At 51.7% G+C, this 27,038-nt stretch overlaps 10 protein-coding genes across 10 annotated transcripts; 5 read left to right on the top strand and 5 right to left on the bottom strand.

The window, feature by feature from the left end:
• The first annotated feature begins 1,010 nt into the window (after window positions 1-1,010).
• BGZ61DRAFT_452404 (uncharacterized protein) lies at window positions 1,011-2,737 on the top strand. Its single transcript, XM_046245949.1, has one exon. It carries the CDS (start codon window positions 1,170-1,172, stop codon window positions 2,574-2,576), a length of 1,407 nt encoding a protein of 468 aa, XP_046104355.1. The 5' UTR covers window positions 1,011-1,169; the 3' UTR covers window positions 2,577-2,737.
• Window position 2,738: 1 nt separating this feature from the next.
• On the bottom strand, window positions 2,739-4,374 carry BGZ61DRAFT_452408 (putative galactose-proton symport). Its single transcript, XM_046245950.1, has 3 exons — window positions 3,537-4,374; window positions 3,365-3,433; window positions 2,739-3,307 (listed from the first exon to the last, which is right to left on the bottom strand). Exons 1-3 carry the CDS (start codon window positions 3,882-3,884, stop codon window positions 2,903-2,905), a joined length of 822 nt encoding a protein of 273 aa, XP_046104356.1. The 5' UTR covers window positions 3,885-4,374; the 3' UTR covers window positions 2,739-2,902.
• Window positions 4,375-9,955: 5,581 nt separating this feature from the next.
• Window positions 9,956-12,078, top strand: BGZ61DRAFT_452410 (uncharacterized protein). Its single transcript, XM_046245951.1, has 2 exons — window positions 9,956-11,308; window positions 11,359-12,078. Exons 1-2 carry the CDS (start codon window positions 9,978-9,980, stop codon window positions 11,693-11,695), a joined length of 1,668 nt encoding a protein of 555 aa, XP_046104357.1. The 5' UTR covers window positions 9,956-9,977; the 3' UTR covers window positions 11,696-12,078.
• An 871-nt stretch (window positions 12,079-12,949) lies between these two features.
• On the bottom strand, window positions 12,950-13,512 carry BGZ61DRAFT_494146 (translation protein SH3-like domain-containing protein; the record flags this gene model as incomplete). The annotated part of the gene is made up of 3 exons (XM_046250744.1): window positions 12,950-13,228; window positions 13,297-13,409; window positions 13,494-13,512. 3 exons carry the CDS (start codon window positions 13,510-13,512, stop codon window positions 12,950-12,952), a joined length of 411 nt encoding a protein of 136 aa, XP_046104358.1.
• A 409-nt stretch (window positions 13,513-13,921) lies between these two features.
• BGZ61DRAFT_452413 (cytochrome c oxidase assembly protein CtaG/Cox11-domain-containing protein) lies at window positions 13,922-15,044 on the bottom strand. The gene is made up of 4 exons (XM_046245952.1): window positions 14,770-15,044; window positions 14,653-14,722; window positions 14,148-14,601; window positions 13,922-14,094 (listed from the first exon to the last, which is right to left on the bottom strand). Exons 1-4 carry the CDS (start codon window positions 14,988-14,990, stop codon window positions 14,042-14,044), a joined length of 798 nt encoding a protein of 265 aa, XP_046104359.1. The 5' UTR covers window positions 14,991-15,044; the 3' UTR covers window positions 13,922-14,041.
• Window positions 15,045-15,387: 343 nt separating this feature from the next.
• On the bottom strand, window positions 15,388-16,192 carry BGZ61DRAFT_506352 (uncharacterized protein; the record flags this gene model as incomplete). The annotated part of the gene is made up of 3 exons (XM_046251864.1): window positions 15,388-15,656; window positions 15,705-15,921; window positions 15,972-16,192. 3 exons carry the CDS (start codon window positions 16,190-16,192, stop codon window positions 15,423-15,425), a joined length of 672 nt encoding a protein of 223 aa, XP_046104360.1. The 3' UTR covers window positions 15,388-15,422.
• A 658-nt stretch (window positions 16,193-16,850) lies between these two features.
• On the bottom strand, window positions 16,851-18,053 carry BGZ61DRAFT_478297 (uncharacterized protein; the record flags this gene model as incomplete). The annotated part of the gene is made up of 1 exon (XM_046249005.1): window positions 16,851-18,053. The coding sequence occupies one exon, from the start codon at window positions 18,051-18,053 to the stop codon at window positions 16,851-16,853; it is 1,203 nt and encodes a 400-aa protein (XP_046104361.1).
• Window positions 18,054-18,485: 432 nt separating this feature from the next.
• On the top strand, window positions 18,486-20,381 carry BGZ61DRAFT_35064 (uncharacterized protein). The gene is made up of 2 exons (XM_046240252.1): window positions 18,486-18,649; window positions 18,701-20,381. The coding sequence occupies exons 1-2, from the start codon at window positions 18,593-18,595 to the stop codon at window positions 20,243-20,245; spliced, it is 1,602 nt and encodes a 533-aa protein (XP_046104362.1). The 5' UTR covers window positions 18,486-18,592; the 3' UTR covers window positions 20,246-20,381.
• A 1,404-nt stretch (window positions 20,382-21,785) lies between these two features.
• BGZ61DRAFT_35066 (oligopeptide transporter OPT superfamily) lies at window positions 21,786-24,772 on the top strand. Its single transcript, XM_046240255.1, has 9 exons — window positions 21,786-21,960; window positions 22,027-22,327; window positions 22,388-22,659; window positions 22,719-22,918; window positions 22,970-23,226; window positions 23,286-23,612; window positions 23,670-23,852; window positions 23,901-24,482; window positions 24,534-24,772. The coding sequence occupies exons 2-9, from the start codon at window positions 22,118-22,120 to the stop codon at window positions 24,597-24,599; spliced, it is 2,097 nt and encodes a 698-aa protein (XP_046104363.1). The 5' UTR covers window positions 21,786-21,960; window positions 22,027-22,117; the 3' UTR covers window positions 24,600-24,772.
• Window positions 24,773-25,365: 593 nt separating this feature from the next.
• BGZ61DRAFT_452420 (uncharacterized protein) lies at window positions 25,366-26,818 on the top strand. The gene is made up of 2 exons (XM_046245953.1): window positions 25,366-25,538; window positions 25,593-26,818. The coding sequence occupies exons 1-2, from the start codon at window positions 25,430-25,432 to the stop codon at window positions 26,624-26,626; spliced, it is 1,143 nt and encodes a 380-aa protein (XP_046104364.1). The 5' UTR covers window positions 25,366-25,429; the 3' UTR covers window positions 26,627-26,818.
• The last annotated feature ends 220 nt before the right edge of the window (window positions 26,819-27,038 follow it).

Below are 27,038 nucleotides of genomic sequence, written 5' to 3' on the forward strand. Positions count from 1 at the left end.
AAGCTCCAAGCGGCGTGTTGGTGGTGGTTGCAAAGGCCAGGGTGCTACTGCGAAGGAGAGTAGCAAGCACTACATGGCAAACGACCACCCCTTGTCAAGCAAACCCCCACGATTCACGTAGATTACCGTCTTCGTTTGATCTGTTTAGCCGCTTGATAGTTTGCTTCTAGTTTCTTCGCCATTGGTTACACAATCAGTCTAGACCGCCTAGGCAACGCGCGGCTTCCGTCCGTCTCGTCTCACTCACTCACTCCCTCCCTACCTAGAGGCGCCCATCGCCCCACGTAAATTAGCAGAAGAAAGATCAACGCCATGTCGGCGGGAGCGCGACCGTGTTTGCAACCTCAACTTGCGGCACACACGCTCAACAATTGCCATGGACAGATGTGCCTTATCTCTCAATCCCTCATTTCCTTCTACAATGCTCGTCTAGACGCCTTTGCATGACTTTCTCTTGAAGCCACCATCACAGCTGGTGATGCTCCGTCCTTCCTGACACACCCTCTGTCAATGCCCCTCGCTGGAGTCCTGTCCACGCCCGACACTTGTTCACTCCCGTTTCGTCTCCGTCTCCCGCGAAAATTATGCCAGCGACAAATACCCTCTTCAGCCGACCCCGTCGGTTTGCCTCTCGCCGCCTGACGTATCTAATATTCGGCCTCGGCCTCTTCGCCTTCGCTTTCTTCGTCTTGAGCCCGCCGCAACATGTCCTTCCCACCCACCCCACGGACGTCACGGCCTCGAAGCATGACTCCAAGTACACTGTTACCGATATTAGCGACACCCTCTCCAACAGTATTTTGAACCCATTCCGCCAGCCGGCACATGCGCCCCCGCACCAGAAGCAGGATACCTACAAGGGCACGTCATGGTGGGCCGACTGGAAATGGCTCTCGGTGCCTTTCTCCAGCTCCATCACCCTCGACGAGGATAAAGCCCTCCTTCCCCCGCTTCGAGAACGGGCAATCATATACTGCTACTACGATTCTACAATTAAGAAGACCAGAGAAGAGAAGGATGCCGAGAGTGACCTACTGCGGACATGGCGGCGCGCTTGGTGGGCGCATGGCTTCCGGCCTGTCATTCTCTCGGCCTCCGAGGCTATCGTCAACCCGAAATATAACGAGCTACAGAGGTTGGATGTCGACCCAGACCTGAAGGCCGATTTAATGAGATGGTTTGCTTGGGAGTCAATGGGTGCAGGCCTGTTGGCGAATTATACCCTGTTCCCAATGGCCGCCGGCGATGACTCGCTACTGAACTACCTGCGAAAGGGCGACTATCCCACCCTAACCAGGTGGAAAGGCCTCGATAGCGGACTTTTGGCTGGCAATGATGTGGAAGTCAACCAAATTTTGCGAGCGTTGTTGGATTCTTCCAGTTTAACGACTGCCAAGAGCGTCATCGAGATTGTAGGAAAGGAGGCATTCGACATTGACAAGACCCCGACCTCACTGGCATACTACACACCCGCGGCCATCAAGAAGGGATATCCTGAGGTGGCAGAGAATTTCGCAAAAAGCAGAGCGGAGGGCCTTGCCTCTCTCCACAAACTCGTCAATGCCCATCTGCACATGGTTTGGCAGAGCCGTTTCCCTGACGGCATCGAAGTGCTGCAACCGTTGCCTAACCATACCACATTCATGGTTGAACCCGCCTTCAAGCTGGCCAATGCCCTCGGCCACTGTCCCCAGAACCCCGTTCTATTCTCGTGCCCTCCCAATATTTACAGATGCAAGCACTGCACTGCTGGCTCGGCCTCGATGAAGATCAGCACTCCTTCCCAGTACCGGAACAGCAGTTGCACGTTCTCTCTCGGAACAGTGCCTCATCCCTGGACCGTAGCCTCTCTTGACCACCTCCAGGACAGCATTGACGTCTCCTGGATAGTTCGCAAGTCTTCCCGTGACCCATGGTTAGAGGCTCTGACTCGAGAACTATTGGGCTCCCGTGTCTCCGGATATCTCCGCGTCATGCGATTTAAGCAGGCTGTTGTCGATGAGTATGCCTCCGCCAGTGCGCTTTGGATGACTGCCGAGGCGGAAATGTCCATGGATCTGGATTGGCACTTTGGATTCGCCATCCCACATCCTGACAATAAGAACGCTGTGGAAGGCCCAAAAGAGGCGAACCCTAAGGAAGAGAAGCCTATGGAAAAGAAGCCCAAAGAGGAGACAGCAAAGGATGCGTCATACAACGTAAAGCGAGAAGCACTAGCTGTCAAGGCAGACGACAAGGCGGATCGAGTCCCCGAGGAATACGTGGAGCCGGTAGAATCGTCAGCCCTCCTTACCCCCGAGGAGACAGAGGCCAAAGAAAAGTCTCTGCTCAAGCAGGCCAAAAGGATCGTAAATCTCAACCAGGTGACACGAGAGACGAAACTACGATCATCCCTCGAGGCGTGGAACTTGGCCGACACAGAAGCGTGGAAGTTCACGCGGGCCTACCTAGCGCGCCGCCTCATGGAGCGTGCGGAATGGGAGAAGGAGGAAGCCAAGTATGTCGGCGGTGCTGGCTCAGACAAGGGTCGCAGTCGTTGGAGTCGCTGGCGAGACACGAAAGAGAAGCCCTCTTAAGCGGGCGATATCAAAAGGCTGTACGATTATGTGTTATAAAGGGAAAACTTCCGCGGTGTTTGGGATTTTTGTACATGGGGCAATGATGGCTTTGTAATGTTTTGGGTTGCAGTTGCATGTGTTGTACGATTAGCTAGATTTAATGATGAGGAACTACTGGGATTCAGTCTCGACTTCAAAACAGCATAATATTTCACCAATCTAAGAACCTGAAATCTCCTACTACGGAATTGAAAATGTGTTCCAGGGCCTTGGGTCCTCGACGACAGCAACATTTCTCAGCCACCACCATCAAGTCGCCAAAGGCCCTATCCCCTCCCCCCAGCTCAGACACGGATAGTATCACCACCCATCTCACCACCAAGAGCTCTCGAGGAGACGTCGCGGTGCTGCGCAGAAGGCGACTTGCTTAGCCCGCCGTTGGCGACCTTACCGTTGAAGATACCATTGCCATTGGCACTAGGGACGCCAGTGTAAGTGCGTAGAGCGAGGCGGGCTGCCTCGAGGACCTTCTCAGCGAGGCTGACGGCGTCTTCAAGGGCGGCTGCAGTCGGATCGGATGCACGGCGCTGCTCGGCACGCAGCTGGATGATGTGCCCGTTGAGCCAGGTTCCGTCGAGCTGGGTGTCGGTCATATCGCGGGCTCCGGCAATGCGACCGCGGCAGGTCGGGGTGTTGCACAGGCAGTCAAAGGGCTGGGCCATGGACCACTCTGTAGAGGGGTAGAAGAACTGCAAGAAAATTAGAGATTTGGTGTATAATTGAAGGAGGAATGGGGGGGCACTGACGGTGAGCTCGTCGCCAACCTTCAGACCCTTGGGTCCGACCAAGATATTGAGGTTGCCCACATCAAAGTGCTAAGAATAGCAATGGCATGTGTTAGCGCTCTCCTACTAACACAGGGGATAGGTATTTCGGTTGAGGAAAATCCATCGCAGTCCAGCTTCAGGGTTAACTAACGAGAGAGGGCTCGCAGGAGTGGTTGATGTACAACAGATCGCTGTTGAGGTTGAGGTGGGTATCGCGGCCGGTCTGAACGGTAGCGTAGGTGGGCTCCGAGGCCGGGGTGCAGGGAGGAAAGTCGAACTTGGCGAAGACGGAGAAGGCAGGGAGAGCGACGCGGGAGATGCTCTTGGTGGTGAACTCTGCAGGGTTCTCGACGACTTCTTGGATGTCGGGGTGCGAGGGACGGTGCCAATGTGGGACGAGAGGAGCCATTGTGGATCGACGTAGGTAGACGGATGAGGCTATCAAGATGCTGCGGGGTGTGAGTTGAGTTCGGTAGGAATAGTCTCGGATTGGGAGCATACAAGATATGGGGTATCAATAAATCTACGGGACAAGATGAGTGAAGCTGTCACGGGAGGCGGTGGATTGGAATTGCAGTGGGATGGGGTGGTGGACGGTCTTGTATGAATGACTGCCGGAAGCGGTGGTGGGTGGAGCTTCGAGATGCCGAGGGAGCTTGAGGCTGGAGCTTCCTGGGAGGGATGGCGATGGGAGCTAGAATGGAACAGAAGGCGATCAAGGGCGGGTCAACGATCTTTAGTAGTCGTTTGTTCGGGACGTGTCATTGTGTCCAGTGTCCTAGGAACGGAGAATCCACACCGACGTCGCTACGTAACCGGCCGTTTAGCCTCCGCAGCGCCGAGCAAGCCGCAGGACGCCTCCCATGGCCCAGGTTTCCGGCCCGTGAAAGTGTCAGGCGGCTGTTGCGCAAGGCGGCTTGCCCGTTGGCCGATCCCGTGATGGCGGGGTAAAGTGTGCCACTGCCACCACGGAGCGGGGCGAGTTTGTGTGGTGGGTGGGCTTCTGTTCCCAGGTTCTTCATGGTTGCAGATGCGCGAGTCTCACGCAGCCGGGTCGCCGGCAATTCAGAGTAGAGAGAGACTGAGTAGCGCCCCGCATGTAGCCAAAGCCGGCATCGTAAAAGCTGCGGCATTGAATTATTAAAGCCAAGGGGCCAAGCGCCATGGGGGTGTTGATGGTGTGCCCTTGTGGCCCTTGTGGGTGGTGGTGCCTGGTGGGATGGGGGACGAGATGACGGAGGGGTGGCATCTGGTTCGCCTCGCCCACTCCCTCACTGCCTTGCATCACCTAACACGGAACCAAGATGTGGGGGAAACATGCAACTCGGCCGAGGGAAAAGCAGACTGACAAACGAGCCATCCTGCAAGCTGAGATAAACCGCGCAATCGAGGAGGAGACAAGACGAGGAGCCGTGGCTGTGAGCGGGTTCCCCAACTCGAAAGAGCCGAGGCTCCCACATCAGCGCACGTATCATCCATCTCGCCATTGGGACTACTGGCCAGCCCACTTGCTCGCGATTCTCCATTCACGAGTCGATCCACGATTGAGCAATCGCAAGCCCAAACCCGAGGTAGTCTGGACTAGCGACATGCGATTGTCAATTAAGCAACAACGCTGGTTTGTGTTGGGTCGACAGACGGGCAACAGACGGACATATTCAAGAGCAACACCGCGCAAACGGCGTCTTGTCCTTTGGACTTGGTATTCAAACCACACCCGACGTCAATTGTCACTTGTCTGCGCGTGACCCTGCATCTACCTTCATAGATGGATTTAACCTGTTGGCGGGAAATGGCTCAACGCCTCCAGGCCTCTCAGTCTCTCCTGTCTCCTGGGTCCTTTTTGATCGTCACAAGCCCATCGGCCAGCCCTGCATCGGCAGTACCCTCCTAAGGCCAACTGGATCTCGGCCCGGCCACCCTCTCCAGCCTGGCACGCATCTCTGTGGCCGACAGGGGCATATTCTTCAAACTACAGGCATTGGCGCAGCTGGCCGCGCATCGTGGATATTCGTGTTTCTCGTAGCTGGCACTTCCCCAGACAGTTCCCAAGCTCGCCCCTCTCCACCCTTTTGCTGTCCCCCACACACACCGACACCAAACAGAGCCCTCGACGTAAAACATCCCGGCGGGAACCTTTTTTTCTTTGACAGCTCCCCCGGCTTCCTGCACGCTCGGCACGTTGAGGACCAATGATCTGCCGTCTGCGTTTGGGAGTGACTGGTGTTTGCTTTTGTCCCATTGCTGTCGTGACGCCGCTGACACACAGGACTCTGTTTTCCATGCAGAGTTCTATGCACTGCCTGCGCGGTCTTGTTGCAGAGGCAACCACCGCCAATGGGCTTGCGACAGGAAGCGTGAGGCATGGCGTTGTGGTATGAAGCCGTTTGGTGGACTCTGACCGAGATGTTAAAAGTCCCGGTCCGACCCGGGGGGATCACAACTCGCCGCGCCGGTGCGTCAATCATCGACCGATTTACAAGGGGCTGGAGGCAGACAAATCGGCATCGAGCCAGAGGTGCAGCAGTCCAGGCTCTCATCCCGCACTTCCTCCATCCAACGTACAACGAGAGCTCGGTCAGAAGCCGTGGTGCTTCGGCCTTGACGGAGAGGGGGAGAAAGGAGACAAGAACACCTGAGCCATTGAGGTTTGGGGCATGCCGTATCGCCGTCGTCATCTGCAGTAATGCTGTAAATCCACCAAGCCGACGTCGTGAAACTCGTAACTTCAAGGTGTGTGTTGGCAGTAGCATCATGTCAATCAAGCCCCTGGCATGATTCTTCCGACGAAACCCGTAAGCCGATGACATGTTGACCGCTTCTTGAGCCTCGGTTGTTGTTAGAACTAGAAGCCGGCGTTTTCCTTGAACGAATTTTAGGATAGTCTTCATCGCCCGTTTATCTGACGTAGAGAGTCAACTGGATTTCGTCAGTCGTAAAACAAACTGGATGGCATCTAGTATCTAATCTAACACCTAGAAGTCGTTTCCTTGACATTGACTGGGTGAAATTCCTGTGGACCAAACAAAATCCCCCTGAAACCAAGTCAACCCGTTCCACGAATCCAAACCCGTCTAGTATTCAGGGACGCCAACGTCGCAAGGGCGCGACGATTTATCCAACTCATTCTCCAAAACAAGTACTACACTTGTTGGTGTTTAATACGAGCAACGATGGCCTTTGAACCAGGTTTTTTGACAAGCGCAGCGGGATAATATGCATGTTCCCTCCATGGCAAACACAGGATGGAAACCGAAGTCAGCCCAACACACTCTTTATATCCGTCCACCACCACAACAGCGCCGATATCTCAACATCAATGCATTCAATACTACAATCGCTTTATGTTTCCCGTCTTGTTGATGACTGGGCGTCAATGAGATCACTGTTTGGCGTGGGAATACTGTCATTTCATATGGGATCGACGACGAGGGCATGGATGATGAAACAGAACAACTAGAGTTCGTGATTCTTTCATATGGCAATATTGAAGCAATTAATTTCGAGCATAGCCCACGAACTCTTGGTGAGAGTGGTGGAGATGACGGATACCCAGAACTGGGAGACCGCACCACGTCCCGGATGAGAGCGTCCGGGGATACTGTAGATATGGACATCATTAAGTGATTATGTCTAGAAGATGAAGACGCCGAAATCTGCAGTATTTGGCCATGGTACAGGCCAATGACTTCAGCCTCCCCAGAAATCTCCTTCCATGAACCTCAGGCCCCTCGCTGGCCCAGCTCCGCTTGCTTAGTCGTAATGCGGCTCACGATCCGTCAACGATGCGGCGGTCCGTCACGGCCACAACAGCAGACCGCATGTCGATATACCTTGTAGGTGCATGAAGCAATATGCAGGTCATGCGAGAAACGCGTCTAGCGTGTTGTGGTTATAAAAACTCGCCGTTCCGTGAGGCTATTCACAAAAAAAACCCTACCAACAACACCGAAAACGCGATCACGATCGCACCACTCAACCGTTCTGCCTTGCATAAAGGAACTTTCAGGATCGTTGGGGCCCTTCCCCTTCTTTTCTTCACCACTATCGTCTTCTTTACTACTCCAAATCAAGAGACAAAAGCCTGCAGTCGCGGCCGCTGTCTCCCCCTTGGAGTGCACGCACTCGTCCCTCACCACTCCTTCTTTTATTCTTCCACACGTGGAACCGCATCACCAGAAACCTCTTTCTCTCTCACCTTTCTCTTACCATCACTTGATCGCCGCTGACGCTCTCCCGCCAGGCTCTCGTGGTTGCTATAGCTACGGCACAGCCGGGCAGCTTCCCCCCGTTGTTGTCTGCCCGTCCACCAGCTCCCGAGGGGCCCAGGGGCGCTCCTTCCTCGAGGACGTTCCTCAGGCACGTACGTACTAATACTCACTGACCCGCCTCACCAGGCTTCGCAACCTCATCCCTTTCTTCTTCTTCTTTTTCTCCGTCTTCTTCTCTTCTGCCTGCGACCGCACTGCTCTTTGTCTTGGCCATCGCCATCTGCAACGGCCTGCACCTTGTCCTACACGCCTTTTTCTTCACTGGCGCCAACTGCCAGTGCCGCTACCAGTAACCGCATACCCGCTGTCGCTGGAAAATCTGTTGGCCACCCGGAAAGGGAAATCCTGTATCCCTACCAGTTGCTGGCTGCTACCAACCAGCGCGTTTTGGGTAAGTCTTGACTCTCCTCTCACTTCTGCGTCACCTCTGCTTCACAATCCACTCCTCGGACTGAGTGCCGAGCGCATACTGCTTCATTTCAAACATGTGCGGCTTTGCATTTTTTCCCACACACTTTATCCCTTTTTCTCTATCCTGGAACTCCTTCGTTTCTCGACTCTCCATTGCACACCTTTGTCAAAACCTGAGCAAAACACTGCGTCACTTCCAATCTTTCTGGTTTGCCTCCAAAGTCCTCGTCTTGGATCCCCGTGATTTTGGACACCGCGCGACTCTTCTAGGATTTCTTCGGTGCCTGGTTCGGTTTCCAAAATGGGGAGAAAGACGCCGGGGCGTAAAGCCAGACTACTTCTGCGCTGGCTCAAGTATTCTCAGTTGAACGACTCGAGCCTATCAGGTCCGGTATTGTATTGTATCAGGTACACCCTGAAATACAATAATCGGTGCGATATGGTCGTCTTTGACAACGATGACCCGCTCCCGCATGTTTCGGGGGACAATGAACTGCCCGCTTTTTTGTACTCGCAACTTGATGCGCAGAATATCGCTAATGACGGCAGTCTTTGGACACAGGTGAAGCCTCTTCTACAGTTCGTTCGAAGTCATCTACCACAGCCGGGTCACAAAGGCAAGTATCCCACCTTGTTTGGCTGGCACTCTGAAGCTAGACACCATACGTTCTGGTTCTTTGCCTTCATAGAAATCGAGATGGAGTCGAGGGTCTATACCGCTCGTGAGCTTTTGCGCATGAGATGCGTACCTCTCGATCGCAAGGTTGCAGACAACCTTCGGGCCAAGGTCCAGTCCGACTCGGAACTCGGTACGTATTCTCTTTCTCAATCCCTTCACACGATCAGCCAAATTAACACAGCATGCAGTTGGCGTGGTTCGCGTTCCTGTCCCTTCGGGCCGACCGCTTCCTCTCATCAAAGAGGAGCCCCAGAAAGAGAAAGAATATAGCGATTCTAGACGTCAAGTCGTCGCTGTTCGTCCCGCTGCTCCCCAGCTCGACGGCACAGACTCGGAGTGGAAGTACGTTGGACGATCCGACTCTGAGCACACCGAGACACACCCCATCTCTGCACCGCCAGGTCTCGCAGCTCAGAAGGCGGAGGGCTTCCAGAGATTTTACAAGGCCGTTGTCTCCCCAACTCATGTGCGTGTCACTGCTGGTGGCCGCATCGTTCCCAACAACCGTGGATCGCAGTCGCCAACCACAAAGTGGGCTCGAGAACGCAACTCGGGAGATGTAGCTGGAAGTCATTCCACAAACATCGCTCAGTCAGGGATTCCCCCGTATCAAATCCAGCAGCCTCAATATGGCACATTCCCTCCCATGATGAATGGAATTGCTCCAAACATTCATCCTGGAATGGCCCCTGGACCGGTACCATACCCAATCGTGCCGGTTCCTATGGGCTACAACATGGCCGGTGGCTACGCCATGCCTCCTCCTACTTTCAATCATTTCCAGCCCTCGAAGCCTATGATGAACCAGTCCAACGTTTCTTCTCGGAGTGATAAGCGGAGCGACAAGCAGAGCGAAGGCAGTACTTCGGACAAGGAGAAGCCCCTTTTGGTCTCGCCCCCCGAGCAGTTTGACCCTTCCCGCCCATTCTACTTCAACGGTCAGTGGATGATGCCAAATGGCCACCCCTTCTACCAGTACAACGTGATGCCGCCTCAGGGCTTCCAGACTGCGCAGATGCCCGGTCAGATGATTATGCCCCCTGAGCGAAATGGACCCAACCCCACGGTCCAGAATGGGTTCAACCCCATGATCCAAAATGGAGACAACGGAGCCAATCCCACTGTCCACGGTGGAGCCAACCCCATGGTCCAATATGCTGGAGTCAAGTCTAACCAGCCCAGCCAACCCGTTCAACCCCAGTTTGTACCGCCTACTGCAGCTGGACCTGGCATGGTTCATTCACAGACCCCACCAATCTCCTCGATTCGCCCCAGCGAAATCACCAAGAAACAGATTGAGAGTCTTCGGGTGTCCATGAGATACTTTGAGGATCAACTCCAGTACAACAAGCATCAGATTGACGAGAAGGGCACAGAGGAGCAGGCACAGATGGTTCGCGGTCAAATCGAGCAATTTGAGAGGAACCTCGAGAACCAGCTGGCATACGAGTTAACCCACTACCCCAAGACAAATGTCCAAAACGACGATGTTCACTCCACCTCGTCCAAGGAGGTTAACAAGAGCGATGCTGGATCTGACATGCACCAATCTGCTCAACAGGAATCCGCCCGATCCGCGAAGAATGCCCGAGAGAGAGCTCCAACTCGAGCTACTCCAGTCCTCAACTCGGCAAAATCGGTGTCGGCCTTCCAATCTGCCAAGGTCAAAGCTGAGCTGGCTATTCGTGACAAGGAGATTGCCAAAAAAGCGTCTAGTCTCCCCATCACCGCCGCCTTGGCCCCGCCATTTCAGCCTCGAGCACCAAGCACTTCGACTCTGGCAACTGCTATCCATGCCCCCCAGTCCACCGCTTCCAGCCCTGATGGTGAAGACATCCTTGTCAATGACCATCTCGTACCAAGAGGTGGCTCTGGTTGGCGGTCTTTCTTCAAAAACTCTCGCTCTGTAATCGATTTGGGTGGCCCTTATCTTGTTGGAAGATTGCCGCATGGGATGAGACCCGAGGACGCCAGTGAGTCTGACTACGTTTATGGTCGCAAACTGACAAAGGATGAACGTCGTGCTCGTCACATGTACTGGGGCAAGACTCCTCGCAGTCTCCAGAAGGGACTTCCTAAGTTTGACGGCAAGGACTTCTACCCTCCATCGCCTAACAAAGGAAGCTCCTCGGATTCGTCTATCGAATCAGCCTCTCCTACCAGTGCGGCAGACTTGGATAGCGATCTTTTGGGTGATGAGTTGAAGCAGCCCGTGCACAATGATCCGTTCGAAGGCATGGCCCCGTCAGGCATGGCAAACATCCGCAACCGACTTGGTGATGTGACGCAGTCCGAATCACTTCCGCCACAAGATCACTCTATGATGAGCAACTATGGCGCCGACATTCCTCGCCCCTTCTCTTGTGCTACTCAGGTGAGCGAAGTGTATCGCGAGTTTTGTCAGCCTGGCGTTGTCACTCACGATTCCTCGCCGCCCTCGTTGGAGTGCTCTGAGGACAGTTGCAAGGACAGCCCCGAGTGCAAGTCGTCGCCTAATGACAGTAGCGAGGATAGTGAAGAAGCTTTGATCTTTCAGGGGCGTCAAGGAATGGTGCCGAATGGGTATGTCATGCATGCGTCAGCTCTTGGAGATTGATCCTAACACCTGCCAGGTCCAAGCCGCGCAAAAGCGGAAACACGATTTTGAACTCCATGCTGAAGAAGGGTAAAACGAGTGCCAATGTCGCTCCAGGAAAGGTGTCTCCGACGACGGCACAGGGTGTGATTCCCAACTATGCTGGACACGCCGCTGCCTCTCTTACACCTGCCATTGCGAACACAACACCGACTTCTCGAGGCCATTTTGCCAAGGCTACTGAGACAAACAACCCAAGATCTGCCACAGAGAGACGATCTGAGAACCGTCCCCCGGTTGATCGCCGACTTGATGACTCGCGCCGTGGTGTCAGCCGCCAAGGCAAGGGCTTTCGCAACATGGACTCTCGTTGAGAGTCGACGACTTCATCATCACCAGCAGCTAGCAACGCATTCAAATGCTCCTCGATGAGCATTTCGTTTGACTGTTAGACTTAAGACTTGCATGTGTACTTTCGCATGCGGTTACGCGTTTGACTGCATTCTTCTTTTCGCGCATCATCACCTCAACGAACAATGTTTTGCTTGCACTGAAGCCTAGAAAGCCAGGCCAGCATCGTCATCTGCGCCACACCGACATCGGAATAAAGATCGGATTTCAGGCGCTCGAGGCCTCACAATTGTTAGAGTACAAAATGTTTTACGGTAATAACGGACACGGACAGACGTCGCGGAAAGGTTATCTTGATGCACCGCATCTTAAGTTCATAAACCATTCTCAGTGGATGGACATGGACGGAGACCAGTTGCGATTTGGGGGACGGAACACGATGTTAATGACTATTGAGCCTCTAGTACGGATAGAATCATGCTTTGCTCTTACATAACTCTAGCTTAATACACCACACCTTGCTATAATCTGTTCTCGTTTGATGTGACACGATGCTCCATCGTCTTTGACCAGGAAGTACCACCAGCGAGCTGCAGGCACCGTGACTAGCAACAGACAACAGATGCGCGTTACAGGATTGACAATTCTACATCTGTCAAACTGCTCGGCGATCAAGTTATGCTATGTTCCTCACCATCAAATTTCCAGCCTCATTGGGAACTCGGAGAAAATCTTCGGGCGAGAGTAGGTCCATCATGATAGTTCTGAACCTACAGGGTTTGCTCTTCGCCAGTCGTATACCTCGAAAACCATGGATCTAAGTGGTTGACGCGGAGATATCCTAGCGGTGGATGATGTCTACAGACCTACCTTTGAAGAAGCACATGAAGTGCGGTGATATTGCAGAAAGTCTACGAAGACGATACCGGTTGGTAGTCTTGAGGTTGATCAGTGGAAGCCTACGATGCAGACGAGCGGCAACGTGTTGGACACGAGCCGTCGGAAGATCACGATGAGACTCGTAGAGCAGGCAAGACTTCGGGATAAACCTCCCATGGAACACTTCACCCACTGAGTGAAATGGCCATTGAGAACCGGTGAATTCTCAATTCATCTACCCTGCTGTAGAACCGTACCGCGCCGAAAAGGACGATGGTATCGCAAAAACGCCGGAGTATGTGCCCATTCCTCATCAACTTTTGCCCATGGTGTGCGTAGAAAGAATTCGTCCTCGGGGAGGTTTGTCGTTTTGTTTAATTGTGTCCAATAGTCAACGCTTAAGCGGTGACCTTGTTGTTGGCGCGGAGCTCACGGCCAACCTTGGAGCGGGCCAGGATGTCCTCACGGTCCTTGTCAAGCTTGAGCTTGGTGATGACGACGTTGGAGGGGTGGAGGCCCAGAGGGACGGACTGGCCGGAGGCCTTGTCGCGGGTGATACGCTCGACGTGGATAACGTACTTGAGACGATACACGGAGGTGACCTTGCCCTCACGGCCCTTGTTGGTGCCGCGGACAATGGTGACCTCGTCGTCCTTGCGGATGGGGATGCTGCGGACCTGTTTTGATTCAGTCAGTAAATTGTCGCAGGGAGAGAATTTTTCTCTGGGAGCGCAGGGCAACTCACGTTGTACTTCTCACGGAGCTCCTTGGAGAGAGGGGCGCTCATGATGACACGGCGACGGTCAGAGGGAGCCTTGAAGTGAGCGGCACGGCTCTTGCGTCGGGAAGACGAAACCTCTGCAGGAAGCGGTCAGCGCCAATGCGACGAGGCAACGGGCGGGCGCATATCGAATCGATGGCGCTCTCAGGAGGGAGACTCACGGGGGTTGACCTTGACCATTTCGGCGGTTGTTTGGCGACGAAAACTGTTCTTCGGCGTTGGGCGTTGGGTGATGAGGCGGGTTGACAGACAGAAAGTTTCGGAGAAGGAGAGGTTGTGGGTGAAATTTACACGAAGCTGTGCGCGGTGGATCCGCACGTGATTTCGTACCCTACGTAGGTACCACAAGCTGAGACCCAGGGGGCTGGGATGAATAAGCCGTCAGAATTTGAGAGCTCCACGAGTAATTAGCCCCGCTTCGGAAGAACTTACATGACTGGGGCCGCTAGGCCAGGTCAGGATGGAAAAGTGGAACATCTCGGCTCTCCTCCAGCGGCTAAAATTGCAGTGAAGCTCCACAGTCAGCGGGTAAAGATCCCAAGAGTCAGCAACCCTGTGACATCAAGTGACCACAGGCGGCTTCGCAAGCAGTAGGTTTCTTCATGGATATCCAAGGATATTCTATTTTGCCAATTGAGGCTTCTAGCGTGAAATACATATGATAAAGAGGAGGGCGTATCGTACACATCACTTCTTTCAGTTCGGCCGACTATAGTAGCGAAGCCGGTCTCTGGAATCGTCCGTTGTTATCATACCTCGCTTCTGTTTATTGTTAGCAAGGCCCATTGTCCCCGTCACAGCTCAGAAGGACTCACTGAAGAAGGTGTAGCTCAACGTCACTGTTTCCACGCCCTTCATGTTCAAATCGTTCAACAGGTCGGGGTCCAGGTAGAAGAAGACGGGCATATCGACAGTCTCTCCCGCATTCAGGCGCTGCTCCTCGAAGCAAAAGCACTGGATCTTGCTGAAGTAAGGAGCACACTGGGCGGGCGTCACGCTGTACGTCGCCACGCCAATGATGTCCGTATCGCTTGTGTTCGTCGCCGTGTAAAAGGCCAATGCGGTCTCGCCGGGGAGCACGCGCACCTCCCGTTGCTGGGGGGTGAACTTCCAGGGGAGGACGTCGGAGACGGAGGCGTTGAATGTCACTTTGATACGTTTCGCGTCCTTGACAGGCACAACCCGGGTCGCGATGTCGATGTCGTCGTTGCCGCCGGGGCCGCCGTGGGCTCGCACAGGCTGACCACCCCAACCAGTGGTTTGACAGATCTTTCAACATGTTAGGTCGGAAGCCGAGAGTTCCAGGTAAACAGCTCATACCATCTTATAGAGCGGGACCGAGCCGTAGGTGAGGGCGACGAATCCGAGAATCGTGCTAAGAGTGTAGTACCTAAACGGTGTCAGGCATGGTTCCTAGAGGACCTCCAGTGCTCATACGCTACTGATCGGTTCTTGCGGCCGTAATGCGCTCGGATCTCGTCCATCGATGGGTATTGCTTTGGAGGTTGGCTGTTCCTAGGCGCCTGGTTCGAGGCCTTTCGGCTGAGGTTGACGCGGGGCTGCTGCAGGCGCGGGCGCGCATTCTGGCAAAAGAAGCAGGACCATGGCGACGAGCCAGGCCGCAGGGAGCTTCGCGCAATTCGGGGCGCGGCGTTCATCGTCAATTGGGCCCGTTGCTCGGGCTGTTTGGTGGAGAGACGGATGCAGCTTTGGCCTCGGATGATTTCTGGAGATTTCTGGGTGACGTCGGCGGTCGGCCGTTAGAACCCCGACGCTCGTAAGTTCCGGGTCCCATCGGCTCTATGGCTACCCTAGAACCATCCAACATCTAGGTGAAATATGAGTGTCAACAGCAATATCACGTTTACGATATTTTTATTCATCTTGGGATTTTCCCCTCCCTTTAACTAGGAGAAAGATACTTGTCCCTTGGGATGTTTGTGCAGTTTAGCCCGCGGGATTTATGTAGGAGTGTCCACCGGCATATTCGAGTCAAGATCCATCACGTCACTAATAATTGAAGGTGCGCAGTCTTGATGGGGTCACCCACAAAGAGCAGGACTGGGAACGCGATTAAAAAAAAAAACCGATTACATTTGCAATAATTCATGAGACTCAATGACCTGTTTTTCATATCCGTGAACCGAAATTTGAACCAACGCCTTTGATAGCTGTTGTGCTGAGATGCCGTTGTAAAGCTTCCCAGCTAGTCTGCTGAGCACACCTGCGCCAGGAGGGAGAACACCACTTGGTCGCGCGCACCAGACTTCAATTCGATTCTTCTTATCATCTGCAAGTTCACGTAATTTTTGCTCGACTTGACCCTAGGTCAATGATTAGAATCGATTCACAACATCTTTTGGACACCATACTTTCATATGTCTGGTGTCAGCTAAGAAGGCCAGCGGCTTGTCTTGGTCGCACTCGGCGTATTTTCCACTACAGAAAACGAAACGGAGCCTTTTGTCTTCCGGGAGTTTGGAAGCTAGGGATTCGGCGAAGGCATTTGCGGCAGCTAGAGTGTAATCGACCTGAACCTTTCGATATGTCTCAATGTCAGGAAACTGAGGTGCGCGGCCACCGATGGTCCTGAACCCATGGTCAATATATGTTCGGAGTAGGTCGAAATTCAAGCACGCCAAATACAAGCCTCGCATCCCTGAAGCTGGTCCGGGATGTTCTGAGGATAGCTGGGAAAATCCTGGTGGATTATGACCGAAACCTTCTCATGCCTTGCAACTTCTTCTGGAAGCGGCTTCCTTGTGAGGGCGAACACATGCATAATTTCATCATTCCTAACACATTCTCGGATTACGGCGCTGCCGATGAAGCCCGTGGCACCAGTAACGATAACATGCATGGTAAGCAACAGCGGAAGTGTTGAGGTAGAAAGAGATGCCTTGGGCGCCAGACTGCCAACGAACGAATTCATCAATGTCTTAGATTTGTCAGCATGAGACGGAATGCGTGTTAAATTTTCTTTTGGGCTAATTGTGGCGCCTTAATAACTTGAGTTGGATCTCATACTTATCCTCTCATGTTTTGTCCGGTAACGTGCGCAGGTTTCATACTGATCCTCCTCCGTGGGAAAATTTAGGTATCATCCACAGTACCACTTCGATCGTCACATACATATTCAGGTGGCGGATTTCGCTCCCACTCATTTCGGTAAATACCTGTCACTGCAATTTGCTCCTTCGGATCGATATGAGGCCGATTTGCGTCTCCAGGAAAGATAGGCAGTGGGCAATGCTGCGGTGACTCCGATTTCTTGTTTCAGTATCATTCGTAGTCTATCTGAATCTATTTACAATTATATAATATCACAACAGCTGGCAGAGGAACCGTGTAGCCCTGACCTCGGTCCGAGCTAGCCGGATAAAACCTCCGCCCCGTTTTCTCTATCAACAGCAACCAGTATGGCTCTGCGCGATACAATACCATTTGTACGACAACAACGGCGACAACCTCGCCTAGGCTTCCGAGAGTAAGAAATGCAATATTTGTTGTTTTGCCTCTTAAGCAGCTGGCAGATCTGATATGTCACGTCGTCCAGAGAGAACGTACTCTTGCACTGATCCAGACGCTACTCCCTTGAATTTCTTCCCACCCACCAAACCACCGGAGACTTTTCCAGCGAATTGACCCACGTTCAAGGTCTCACTCGCTGAAAACCAGAATGTCGTCTGGGAGAAATCAAGCTTGAAGCGCCAATGTTCGCCCGTCTCAGGGGACGCCAAATCAATGAGGTATCCAGTGTGGCGCGATTTGGGCAACGGAGACGAGGTTCCTGGAGCGGAGGACAGATGGACAGAGCCACCGTAGGTAAGCTTGACGCTGCCGTAGGTTTCTGAGCACAAAGACTGTTCATTTGAAGTGCGGAATATGACTTTGTTGTCCTTCATCAGAGTAGCGCTGAAATAGGACCGCCCGTCTATGGCTGATGTGTAGTTCCAAAACATCAAGCCGTATGGACCAACAATCGTTCTCGCCATGTCCCAGTTGCCACTGATTACTGCCCAAGGGCGAGAATTCCAATTCTTGTCCCGCCCACCGACGCCAGACATGATGAAAGGTGTGCCGCGAATGTCCAAGTTCACCTCGGCATCGGCGACGGGGAATTGTTCTTGCCAGTACATCTCCGGGGCCAACATGACACTGGCGTTGGCATTCGGATACACTAAGCCCCCGGGGTAGATAGCAGGGCCCCGGGAATTGAGTTTAAATGTGCCATTGATGGTGGGCGATTTGATGGTGAAGAGAGAATGTTTGAAGTCGGTAGACGCGGTGAAGCCCCATGTGATGTTTCTGGCTTGGCTTGTCCAGAGCCCAGATGTAGACTTCGGACAAGTAGTCACGGTTGACAATTCAACAAATGCATTTTCCATGTAGCGAGTTCCGTTGGCCCAAGACACAGAGATCAAGCCGCGTTGCGCGCCGACTTTGCCGGCAACAGTACCTCTGGTGACATAAACGACAATGCTGGCCTTGCCGTCATGGGAAGTGGCGTCAAAAGACCAATTTTCGCTGATGGTGCTGTTGAAAACGGTGACCATAGGGGCATCGAACTGAACAAGAGGATCCGCGCTCATTTCTGCAGGTCCTTCGACAAATTCCCCAGAAAGGGATCGATGTTCAACGCATTTGTTGGGTTTGAGAGTCGCTGAAACGAATAACCCAGGTAGGAAGGCCACAGAGGCAATGAAGTGATTGAATCGCATGATTGAAGAATTCTGGTTTGGGTGCGAAAGGATATCTGAGCCGTGTCGAGGGCTTGAAGAGAGATAATGATTCACTTGGTAGCTCTTCCATCGCCTCTTATAGTCGAGCGACAGTCCCCCCCGAGTCTGGAGTGAGGCAGTGTGGACTCATTACGTTGCCATCACGGAGGTCAATCTCGCAAGGGCTCACCAAGTTGAGCATTCTTGCAAAAACCGAGATAATCAACGAGGCATCGTGTCTAATTACAACATCCCAGCCGCAAGTATCCTTCAAGATAGGCTTAGGAACTCGGATCCTACCCAATGCCTTACGTATTGAATCCTGGCTGAGCCTCCCATGCGATGGATGCACATGGGATGTTGGGGCTAACCCGAGTTGGGGTATCCTCGCGCAGCACGTTCATTGGTCAACTGTATGAATCCTTCAGATGTCGTGTTCCCTCCCTCGTCAGCTTGATCATTTTAATACAACTTCCACCTTTCCAACTTGAGGCGCATCAGAACGGGAGGCTGTCGATAGCCTGGCAAGCGGTTCTGAAATGGTGTACAACGGCCCAAGCAAGGGATGCCGGAGGTGCCGGGCCCGAAGAATTAAGGTGAGTTGCATGATTCCCCCGATCTGACTGAGCCGAGCTAAGTGTGCATAGTGTGATCAGAGAAAGCCGGCTTGCGTTAAATGCACTACGAAAGGAATATCGTGCCCAGGCTATAGCGATGTTTTCGAAAAGGCGCACAGGGATGAAACGGCGAAGACGCTGAAGCGGCATGCTGCACGGAGCAACGTATCGTTGACACCACGAAGTTCGCCAGACTCTAATCTCATCTCCTCGGGGCTTTCCACCATCCCTCCAAGCATCCCGCAAGATGCTGAGTCTATTGCCTTGGGCTTTTTCTTCCTCCGCTACAGCCTTAGCCACGATTCTGAGGCCAGTTGCAGTTTCTTCGGCATCCTCCCCACAATGTTCTCCAAGTCCAGTCCGTCTTCTCCCCTGTCCAGAGCAGCCACAGCACTTGCACTTCAAGTGGTTCATCTACACAACTTGCGCGGCGATGGATCAGTCCTGGAGCACACAGTATACGCCGAAGCCGTGTCCCGAACTCAAGAAGCCATCTCCAACCCGGCGCAGAGCAAGTCTGACGAGCTACTGATGACAACTCTCGTTTTAGATGCATATGAGGGCAACAGGGCTGCATTCGGGAAGGGAAATCGTGTCTCCCATGCACTTTCTCATATAATAGGATGTATGGCCCTGCTGCAGCACCGTGGCTCTCTCAACTACCGAGACGAGTTATCGTGGCGCCTCGTCATTGCTTCTCGAAACAGGCTACTCCACCACAACGGGAAAAAGTCGACTAAGCTGTCTGGTCTCGAGACTATCCATGCTGTCTGGGGTGGTGGTGTAAATTCTCGTCCAGAGAGTGCAGCGATCGAGGCAGACACACTAGCATTTGAGCTTTCCCAACTGCAGCATCTGTTGAGGTCGAATCATGAAGTACCATCTTCTCAGAATACGACGCCAGCTCGCCCAGCCAGGAAAACCGCCCTTGGCAACGTGCATTGGAACAACGTCCTTACCAGTGCCACCAATCTCGCGATTAAATGTGATATTTGGCGGAACACCCTTCCACAAACCTGGAAGCCAATGTCCCTCCCCGTCTGCACTCTCGTTTCATCAACACCAGCCGCCGCTGTGTATGAACATGCCAGCCCAGCTGTTTACACAAGTCTCTCGATGGCTAACTCGCTGAACCGCCAGAGGATCACCGAACTGGGCGTTCTTGAGCTCATCCGTGATTGCTCTGTCGCTATCATGGCCAAAAATGGACTGGATCAGCCACAGTCGACTGAAATAGTGCCCCCTATGTTCTTGGGCAGGGTACAGATCCTGGTGGATGAAGTCTGTGCGAGCGTACCGTTTATGACCATGGATGTGAGCGCCAGCATCTCGACGGACTCTGTGGCGCCGTCTGTGTCAAACGTGAGCAGCATGTTTCCCCGGGAGGCAACGGAGCACAGACAGCAGGTGGCAGCTTCAGGCTTGTACATGATGTATAACACGTTAGAAAAAGTACTGGAAATTGTGGGAGATTGCAGTGGACTGGGAGGTGCAGGGACGGTGGTTCGCGAGGGGCAGGTCGACTGGATGATGAGGCAATCCCACAGGCTACGGGAGGTTCTTCACCTTCAGTGAAGTACGCAGGAAGCACTATTTTCTTCCTTGTGCTATGTACTTTTTCTAAACAACTGGGATATGCAGCGTTTATCAGGGATACTGGAAGAATGGTTATAAGACTGGATATAAGACGCCAGAGAACTCTACGGCCACTGCTGGTATTGGTGCCGATGGCCAAGTCATCGCGGAAGGCGGTGTCCGTTCACCTGGATTTGTTGATATGCCCCTTTGCACTGTGGGCAGAGTCTTTAGCGAGGCTCGCGATCACCGCGAAGAATATGCGGACCAGTTCAAAACATACCCCTGTGGAGATGGTGCCTTGACTCCCGAAGAGATGACTGCATTTGGCTTCTCCTAGTGGCTCCTACACTGCCTAAGAAGAGACGGTTCTGGGCCTTGTAGTGCGGCATTGACTTAAAACTCATGAGCACGACACCACTGTTATGGCCTAGTGTATAACTGTTAGGCCAGAGGCACCTCATGGACTACAGCTAGGCACCAAGGCAGTAGGAATGATTTTCTTTTTCGAATAGTTAGATATATACATTTTGTTACTTTTATTAACTTTCTGACTCTCACTTGGTCACTTGACCTATATGCTAGGTGAGGTGCTGCCGTTAATGTTGTATATACGTTTCGCACTTGCATGCCACTTATTGTAAGCGAGGAAGCACATCAAAATTCGGGCTGTGTACTGGCTGCCTTGCCCGTGAAACGTTTGACAAAGAATCATGGTCGTGGTGAATAATGGTGATACAATCTTGCATTCTGGCTCGGCAGTGATATGATCAAGACTAGCTTGCCCGGGAGTCATTACCTGATTTTAGAGGAGCATCCCGAGCCAAGAATCAGCACGTTCTGATAAAAGCGGATGCTAGCAGTGGGATGTGGATCAACCTGACCGATCAAAGAACTGACAATCCAGTGGTTCCAGGAATCCCGTCGTAAACTTGCCTTAAATCCCGATTCCACGGTTCGTAAGCGCACTCGTGGTGATTAAATGGCGCTTGGTGCCGAGAACAAACGCCAAGCCGGCTGTGATGGGCCGAAAAGTCTTTGCATCAGCATTATTTGAGCGATGAATACTCAAATCGGGCAAGCACTGAATTAGCGGTCATAATAGTGCCGTTAGCCGAGACTGTCCTGCCTACATCACTGGTCATACGAGCATCTGCTAATGGGATGCCCTCGGAATCTATGTCTTGGCAATGGAGGCTGCCGAACAGATGTCTTGGCAATAGAGGATTCACTCGTACGAGCTTAGGTAGTTTGGTGATTAGCTGATTTGACGAGACTCTACGGATGTCAAAAGCCGTGAAATTGAAGCTAGATCTGCAGATACCTGTCTTCTCATACAAACTGAATCTCGCATGGATGGAGCGGCAAAAGGGAACCGTGGGCACACTGGACAGAGAGGCCACTAAAGATGGCTCGTTCGTATTGAAGACGCAAAATTCGTGTAAGGGTTTTTGCCATTGCCTAGCGTGACAATGTGTGGGCCCAATTTATTCCACCTTGTTTCTCGAATTTAAACCGTTAGAATCCTGCACATAAAAGACTAGCCCCATGCCCACGGATCTTATCAGATTGATAATCTCATCAATCAACTCGCATTTGACCAGCATTGTAGGCAAAAATGGACGACAAGGCTAGAGCCACGGGTCAAGACCACTCGGTTGATGCGGAAGCACACAGGCCTCCCTCCATCATTGAGGAGAAGAATCGAGATTCTGGTGTGTTCTGAGATTGTTCACTCTTTCAAATGCGGTCGATCTGATTTGTTGACGTGTGTAAACTAGAGGATTCACGAACACGCACAGAAGAGATTTTACACGCTGCTGGAGTCGGCATCAGCCGGCTGACCCGACACTGCCATGCTTGACTGTGCGAATGTGGGTAATTGGCCTTGGCTTTTGTCTCATTGGCAGCGGCATCAATACGCTATACACTTTTAGGATGCCGTCCGTCACGCTGTCCCAGTCCGCAGTTCAGTTCCTCGCATATCCTGTTGGGAAATTCTGGGCTTTTGCTGTTCCTGATTGGGGTCTTACGATCTTTGGAAAGCGTCATAGCCTCAATCCTGGGCCATTCAACCACAAGGTCAGCTTTTGATTCGGGCCTCTTCGGTGACAAATGAGATCATGGCTAAATGGTTTACAGGAGAACATCTTGGTATATATCCTAGCCAACTTGAGTTTTTTGACCCGTCTGAGCGCCGACGTCTTGACCGAACAACGTGTATTCTACGGCCTTCACCTCGGATGGGGGTTTGAAATCTTAATCACACTCGCGACGATTTTATATGGGTTTTCTTTGGCTGGTCTTGGAAGATCCATCGTTGTGGAACCCAAGAGCTTGGTTTGGCCAGGCGTCTTGGGGGACACTGCTTTAAATAGCACCCTTCATAATTCGGGCAAGGAGGATGAGAATGAGTAAGAGGGATTTCCAGGCAGTCGTGAGAGCCATTTGAAACTGACCGTGATATCCACAGGAGCAAGTGGAATGGAGCTCGATACAAGTTCTTCTTGATCGTTTTCTGTGCATCCTCCGTTTGGTATTGGTTCCCTGATTTCATCTTCCCTGCGCTGGGCTACTTCACATGGATTTGCTGGATTGCCCCAAAGAACCCAGTGGTGAATCAAATATTTGGAATGAAAAGCGGCATTGGTTTGCTTCCGTTCACTCTTGACTGTAAGTTTGACCTGTCCCCAAGTCTTCCAACCGTGTTTAACGTTGTCGAAGGGAGTCAGATCGCATACATCGGATCACCCCTCGTGGTTCCAACTTGGGCTATTCTCAACATTCTCGCTTCGCTTGTATTTTGGATCTACATAATTACCCCAGCGCTGTACTATTCCAACGTCTGGTCCACGGCGTACTTTCCAATACAGAGCAACTCGATATTTGATAATCAAGGACATGAGTACAATGTCTCCAAGGTCATCAATAAGCTTGACGGCTTTACTATCAACATTGAAAAATATCACGAGTACTCACATGTAAGTAACCACACTTTCAAGTCTGAAGTATGATATTTACTCATAATATAAAAACGCAGATCTATCTGCCAGTGGTTTACGCACTCAATACCTTCGGTCTATGCTTTGCCTGCATCCCGTCGCTTTTCGTGTGGCTATTGCTCGAAAAGCGTGAGGAGATGAAGGCCGTATTCAAGACTTCAACCATTGCCAAATTCTTAGGGAAATGTACGACTGAAGTTGAAAACCCACAGGCCTTATACAAGCCTGTACCAATGTGGTGGTATTTTGTCACTACACTTCTTGCGATTGGTGTGGGAATTTTCGCCTGCGAATTCTATCCCGTGCAACTGCACTGGTATGGAGTGCTTCTTGCCTTGGTCGTGTCTGCAGCCTTCTTTATTCCGGTATGTTTCAGAATCGTGTCCCTAACCGATGTTCCATAGGTTAATGATCTGTTTCAGCTTGCCTGGGTGTATGCCACAACAAATATGAAGGTTCAAATTGATGTATTCTGCCGCATCATTGCGGGGTACATCTGGGAAGGCAAGGTTCTAGCCAACATCTGGTTCTTTGACTTGGGCTACATCTCTGGTATCAAAGGTTTATCATTTGCTCAAGATTTGAAACTTGGAATCTACTGCGATGTGAGTATAGGTTTGACGGCCTGTCAAACACATACTAACTGTTACCAGATCCCACCCCGCCAGCTGTTTGCTGTCCAAATCGTTGGAATTGTGGTAGGAACTGTTGGCCAAGTTTCAGTTCTCAACTGGGCGTTAGGAAATATTCCAAACATTTGCACCAAAAAGGCCGAAAATGGGTTTACCTGCCCGTTCTCCCGCACCCACTTCAACACAAGCATGGTCTGGGGGGCGATTGATCCTCGCCGATTCTTCGCACCCGGGGCCCTATACCGCCAGCTGCTGTGGTTCTTTCTGGTTGGTGCTATTCTTCCAGTTATTGTATTCGTTGTCAAGCGACGGTTCTTCCCTAAAACGCCGTGGCTTCGTAAGGTCCATGTGCCCCTATTTCTGGGAGGCTTGAACTACATTCCACCCGCGTCTGGAACTAACTACGGAAGTTGGGCTATTGTCGGGCTCATATTTGGGCTGTGGATTAAACGCCATTCGAAAGGTTGGTGGCATCGATACAACTTTGTCCTCAGCTCGGCCATGGACTGCTCCGTAGCTATTGCTGGCATCGTGATTTTCTTCACGGTATTCTACACGGGAGCCTCTGGAAATTTTAACTGGTGGGGGACAAGGGTCCATCAGGTAAGACAGCTGTGAAATTTCGAACGGATATGAGGATTGACGCCGTTTTAGGATACTTATGACTGGGATGGATGCACTTACAGAGTACTGGATGCTGGGGCAAAGTTGGGGGAATAGGCTAGGACAAAAGTTCAAACCCTTTCTGTGCCTCCAACCTTTGGATCAATTCTTATTATTACAACGAATGGCGCTGAATCTTGAGGGCACAGAAAGTGCCCTGGTCTTTCTGAAGCGATCGGGATGTCACGCTCTACTGATATGAATCAAAATCTGGTTGGATGAGACACCGCAAGAGATATTAGCCAGACATATTAATTAAGAGTATTGCTATTCGCATACATTCAAAATGCTATTTACATATAAATATAACCTTTTACACCCCCGATTACCTAGTATAAGGTTATATATCTAAACTAAATACCTGCCTCTAGATATCTTATTTTAAAGATTTTCTAATTTATATTTTAAAATAATTTAAAAAATAAATATTTATAATTTTTTATATTTTTTTTTAAAAAAAAATTATTTACTAATAGATATATTGTTAAGATTCTTTTAATAAAATTAATTTTTATATTTAAGTATATGAGTAGTATTTTAAGTATATATAAATAGTAATACTCTTAATTAATAATTATTAAACTACATAGAGCATTCAAGTCCCCCAACCTCCACTGACTCAGACCACGTATCGTACCAACCCAGCACGCCATTCTCCGTCATTCAAATCAAATAATTAATTAAACTGCCTGGAACAAGTCACAGGGCCTCAGTCCACCCTGTTCACCCCGCAGCAGGCAGAGGTGGAGCAGTGGGCCCATCCAACGCAGGTAACAAGGCCAACACAGAACAAGTCAGCGGGTCACGACCAGATACTTAAGATGGAAAGAATCCATTCTTCTTTTACTTTCATCCAACGCTCATCAATATTCCCCAGAATCTTGATCATGTACGATCCGCAAAATATCCTATGGCCAACCCCATACCCGCAGTGGGGGCCACCCACGGTCCCGGAAATCTGCCCTGAAGATCCGGACGCCTACGCAATCCAGCAGAGCGAGTATAATGAATCCGAATATGTTGAATGGGACCTTGAATCTGACAACGCAGACCCCCGGCGGCCCAAAACAAAAACCCCTCAGCAGATTCTCCCGCTGATCGCCTCAATTCATTCCTCGGCCGTCCAACCTCAACTCGAAAGCCCGTTATTCCGGTTGCCTCTTGAGATCCGTTATGCGATCTGGGCATTGGTCACAGCTACTCATCGCGACCCTGATCGCCCCTACGACCGTCGAGGTCATCTATGGCGTCCCGACAATACGGGTCCCTACCGTGTTCATACACAATTGCTCCGGACCTGCCGCGCTGTGTATTCAGAGGCATGGGACCTCCCACTGAAGCAGACTACGTTGGTCATCTTCGAGGGCTCCGAGTGCGACCGACCAAAGTGGAAATGGTGGTACCAGAACAAGCCTGGGATTGCTCTCTTTCACCTGCAGTCCTGGCAGCTGCTGCTGCTCCAGCGAATCGAGATGACCTTTCAGCAGATAAGACTGGACGGCGGTGGTGTTGGCGACTGGATCCAAAAGTTCGCCAAGGCCAGGTCATTGGCTACTGAGAACATGGCACAACTTGCTCAGGAGAAAGAGACCAGCGTCCGGCAGGATATCATTGACAGCATCTTGGCAAGGCCGGTATGCGATATAACGGTCAAGCTGAATCCCCGTGACTGGTGGACTTGGACCGACGAACCACCCGTACTTAGTGAGGAACCAGGCGCAGCAGTCCGAGCCGAAAAACCGGGCCTCTGTCTAAGTGTCTTGATCCCACCAGCATGGACCGAACTTGCGGGGCTCTTCCGAAACGACTTCGTCTTTACACTCGTGCTTCAGACTTTTGGCGCCAAGCGGGCGCAGCTTGAACGTGTCGTAAACCTCGCCAAGGAGTGGCGATTTCAAGCACCGCTTGGGACCGACGGTGGCAGCAGAAGGGAAATGGTATGGGATGGGCTGGTTAGAGACGAAGGCTGGGAGCGCGAGCTGCCAGAGACATTGGCGTGGATGAGAAAGGAGCCGTGGAAGGAAGGGTCAAAGAAGGTCGAGGTGATGAAGGTGAGGTATGTTTTGAGAGACGTCTCCAAGTGATACATGCTTCAAGTTGAGAGAAACCATGGATTTTTTTTGAGCATCTGCAAAGTTTATTCGCGTCAAGTGAAGTATCAATAGACTTCCTCATAGCTGCTTTCAGAGATCTCAAAATGTAGTGAGGGTCGTTTCGTCCCAGGAAATGGCGTGTTCATCACGAGTAGTCAATTCTCTAGTTTGGCCACACCAACGACATTGAACCAATAAATTATCAGCGTCTTTCGTCCATCCTATATGACGCTTGTAAGACTTCGACGAGACTACAGTCATATAGACCTTTTCTATTTTATTGGTAACAAGCGTCAGGCGCACGTTCGCTGTCCCCGCTGCGCTTCTTAGCCCGCGAGTGGACTTTAACGTTGCCGCCACATGACGGCACAGCGTACCCACGAAGTATGCTTAAATTTAAGGC

The sequence above is a fragment of the Ilyonectria robusta genome, assembly GCF_021365365.1.
Source record: "Ilyonectria robusta strain PMI_751 chromosome Unknown BGZ61scaffold_10, whole genome shotgun sequence".
NCBI classification, from domain to species: domain Eukaryota; kingdom Fungi; phylum Ascomycota; class Sordariomycetes; order Hypocreales; family Nectriaceae; genus Ilyonectria; species Ilyonectria robusta.

Coding starts and splice junctions, on each gene's coding strand:
- BGZ61DRAFT_452420 (XM_046245953.1), top strand. CDS start 25,430: ATGTACGATCCGCAAAATATCCTATGGCCAACCCCATACCCGCAGTGG. Junction 25,539..25,592: donor CGCCTACGCAATCCAGCAGA/GCGAGTATAATG, acceptor CTGACAACGCAG/ACCCCCGGCGGCCCAAAACA.
- BGZ61DRAFT_35064 (XM_046240252.1), top strand. CDS start 18,593: ATGGTGTACAACGGCCCAAGCAAGGGATGCCGGAGGTGCCGGGCCCGA. Junction 18,650..18,700: donor GCCGGGCCCGAAGAATTAAG/GTGAGTTGCATG, acceptor AAGTGTGCATAG/TGTGATCAGAGAAAGCCGGC.
- BGZ61DRAFT_452410 (XM_046245951.1), top strand. CDS start 9,978: ATGGTTCATTCACAGACCCCACCAATCTCCTCGATTCGCCCCAGCGAA. Junction 11,309..11,358: donor CAAGGAATGGTGCCGAATGG/GTATGTCATGCA, acceptor AACACCTGCCAG/GTCCAAGCCGCGCAAAAGCG.
- BGZ61DRAFT_452413 (XM_046245952.1), bottom strand. CDS start 14,990: ATGAACGCCGCGCCCCGAATTGCGCGAAGCTCCCTGCGGCCTGGCTCG. Junction 14,602..14,652: donor CGGTCCCGCTCTATAAGATG/GTATGAGCTGTT, acceptor ACATGTTGAAAG/ATCTGTCAAACCACTGGTTG. Junction 14,095..14,147: donor GTTGAGCTACACCTTCTTCA/GTGAGTCCTTCT, acceptor AACAATAAACAG/AAGCGAGGTATGATAACAAC.
- BGZ61DRAFT_35066 (XM_046240255.1), top strand. CDS start 22,118: ATGTGGGTAATTGGCCTTGGCTTTTGTCTCATTGGCAGCGGCATCAAT. Junction 22,328..22,387: donor CTGGGCCATTCAACCACAAG/GTCAGCTTTTGA, acceptor AATGGTTTACAG/GAGAACATCTTGGTATATAT. Junction 23,613..23,669: donor CTGCAGCCTTCTTTATTCCG/GTATGTTTCAGA, acceptor GATCTGTTTCAG/CTTGCCTGGGTGTATGCCAC.
- BGZ61DRAFT_452404 (XM_046245949.1), top strand. CDS start 1,170: ATGAGATGGTTTGCTTGGGAGTCAATGGGTGCAGGCCTGTTGGCGAAT.
- BGZ61DRAFT_452408 (XM_046245950.1), bottom strand. CDS start 3,884: ATGCTCCCAATCCGAGACTATTCCTACCGAACTCAACTCACACCCCGC. Junction 3,434..3,536: donor ACTCCTGCGAGCCCTCTCTC/GTTAGTTAACCC, acceptor TGCTATTCTTAG/CACTTTGATGTGGGCAACCT. Junction 3,308..3,364: donor AGGTTGGCGACGAGCTCACC/GTCAGTGCCCCC, acceptor ATTTTCTTGCAG/TTCTTCTACCCCTCTACAGA.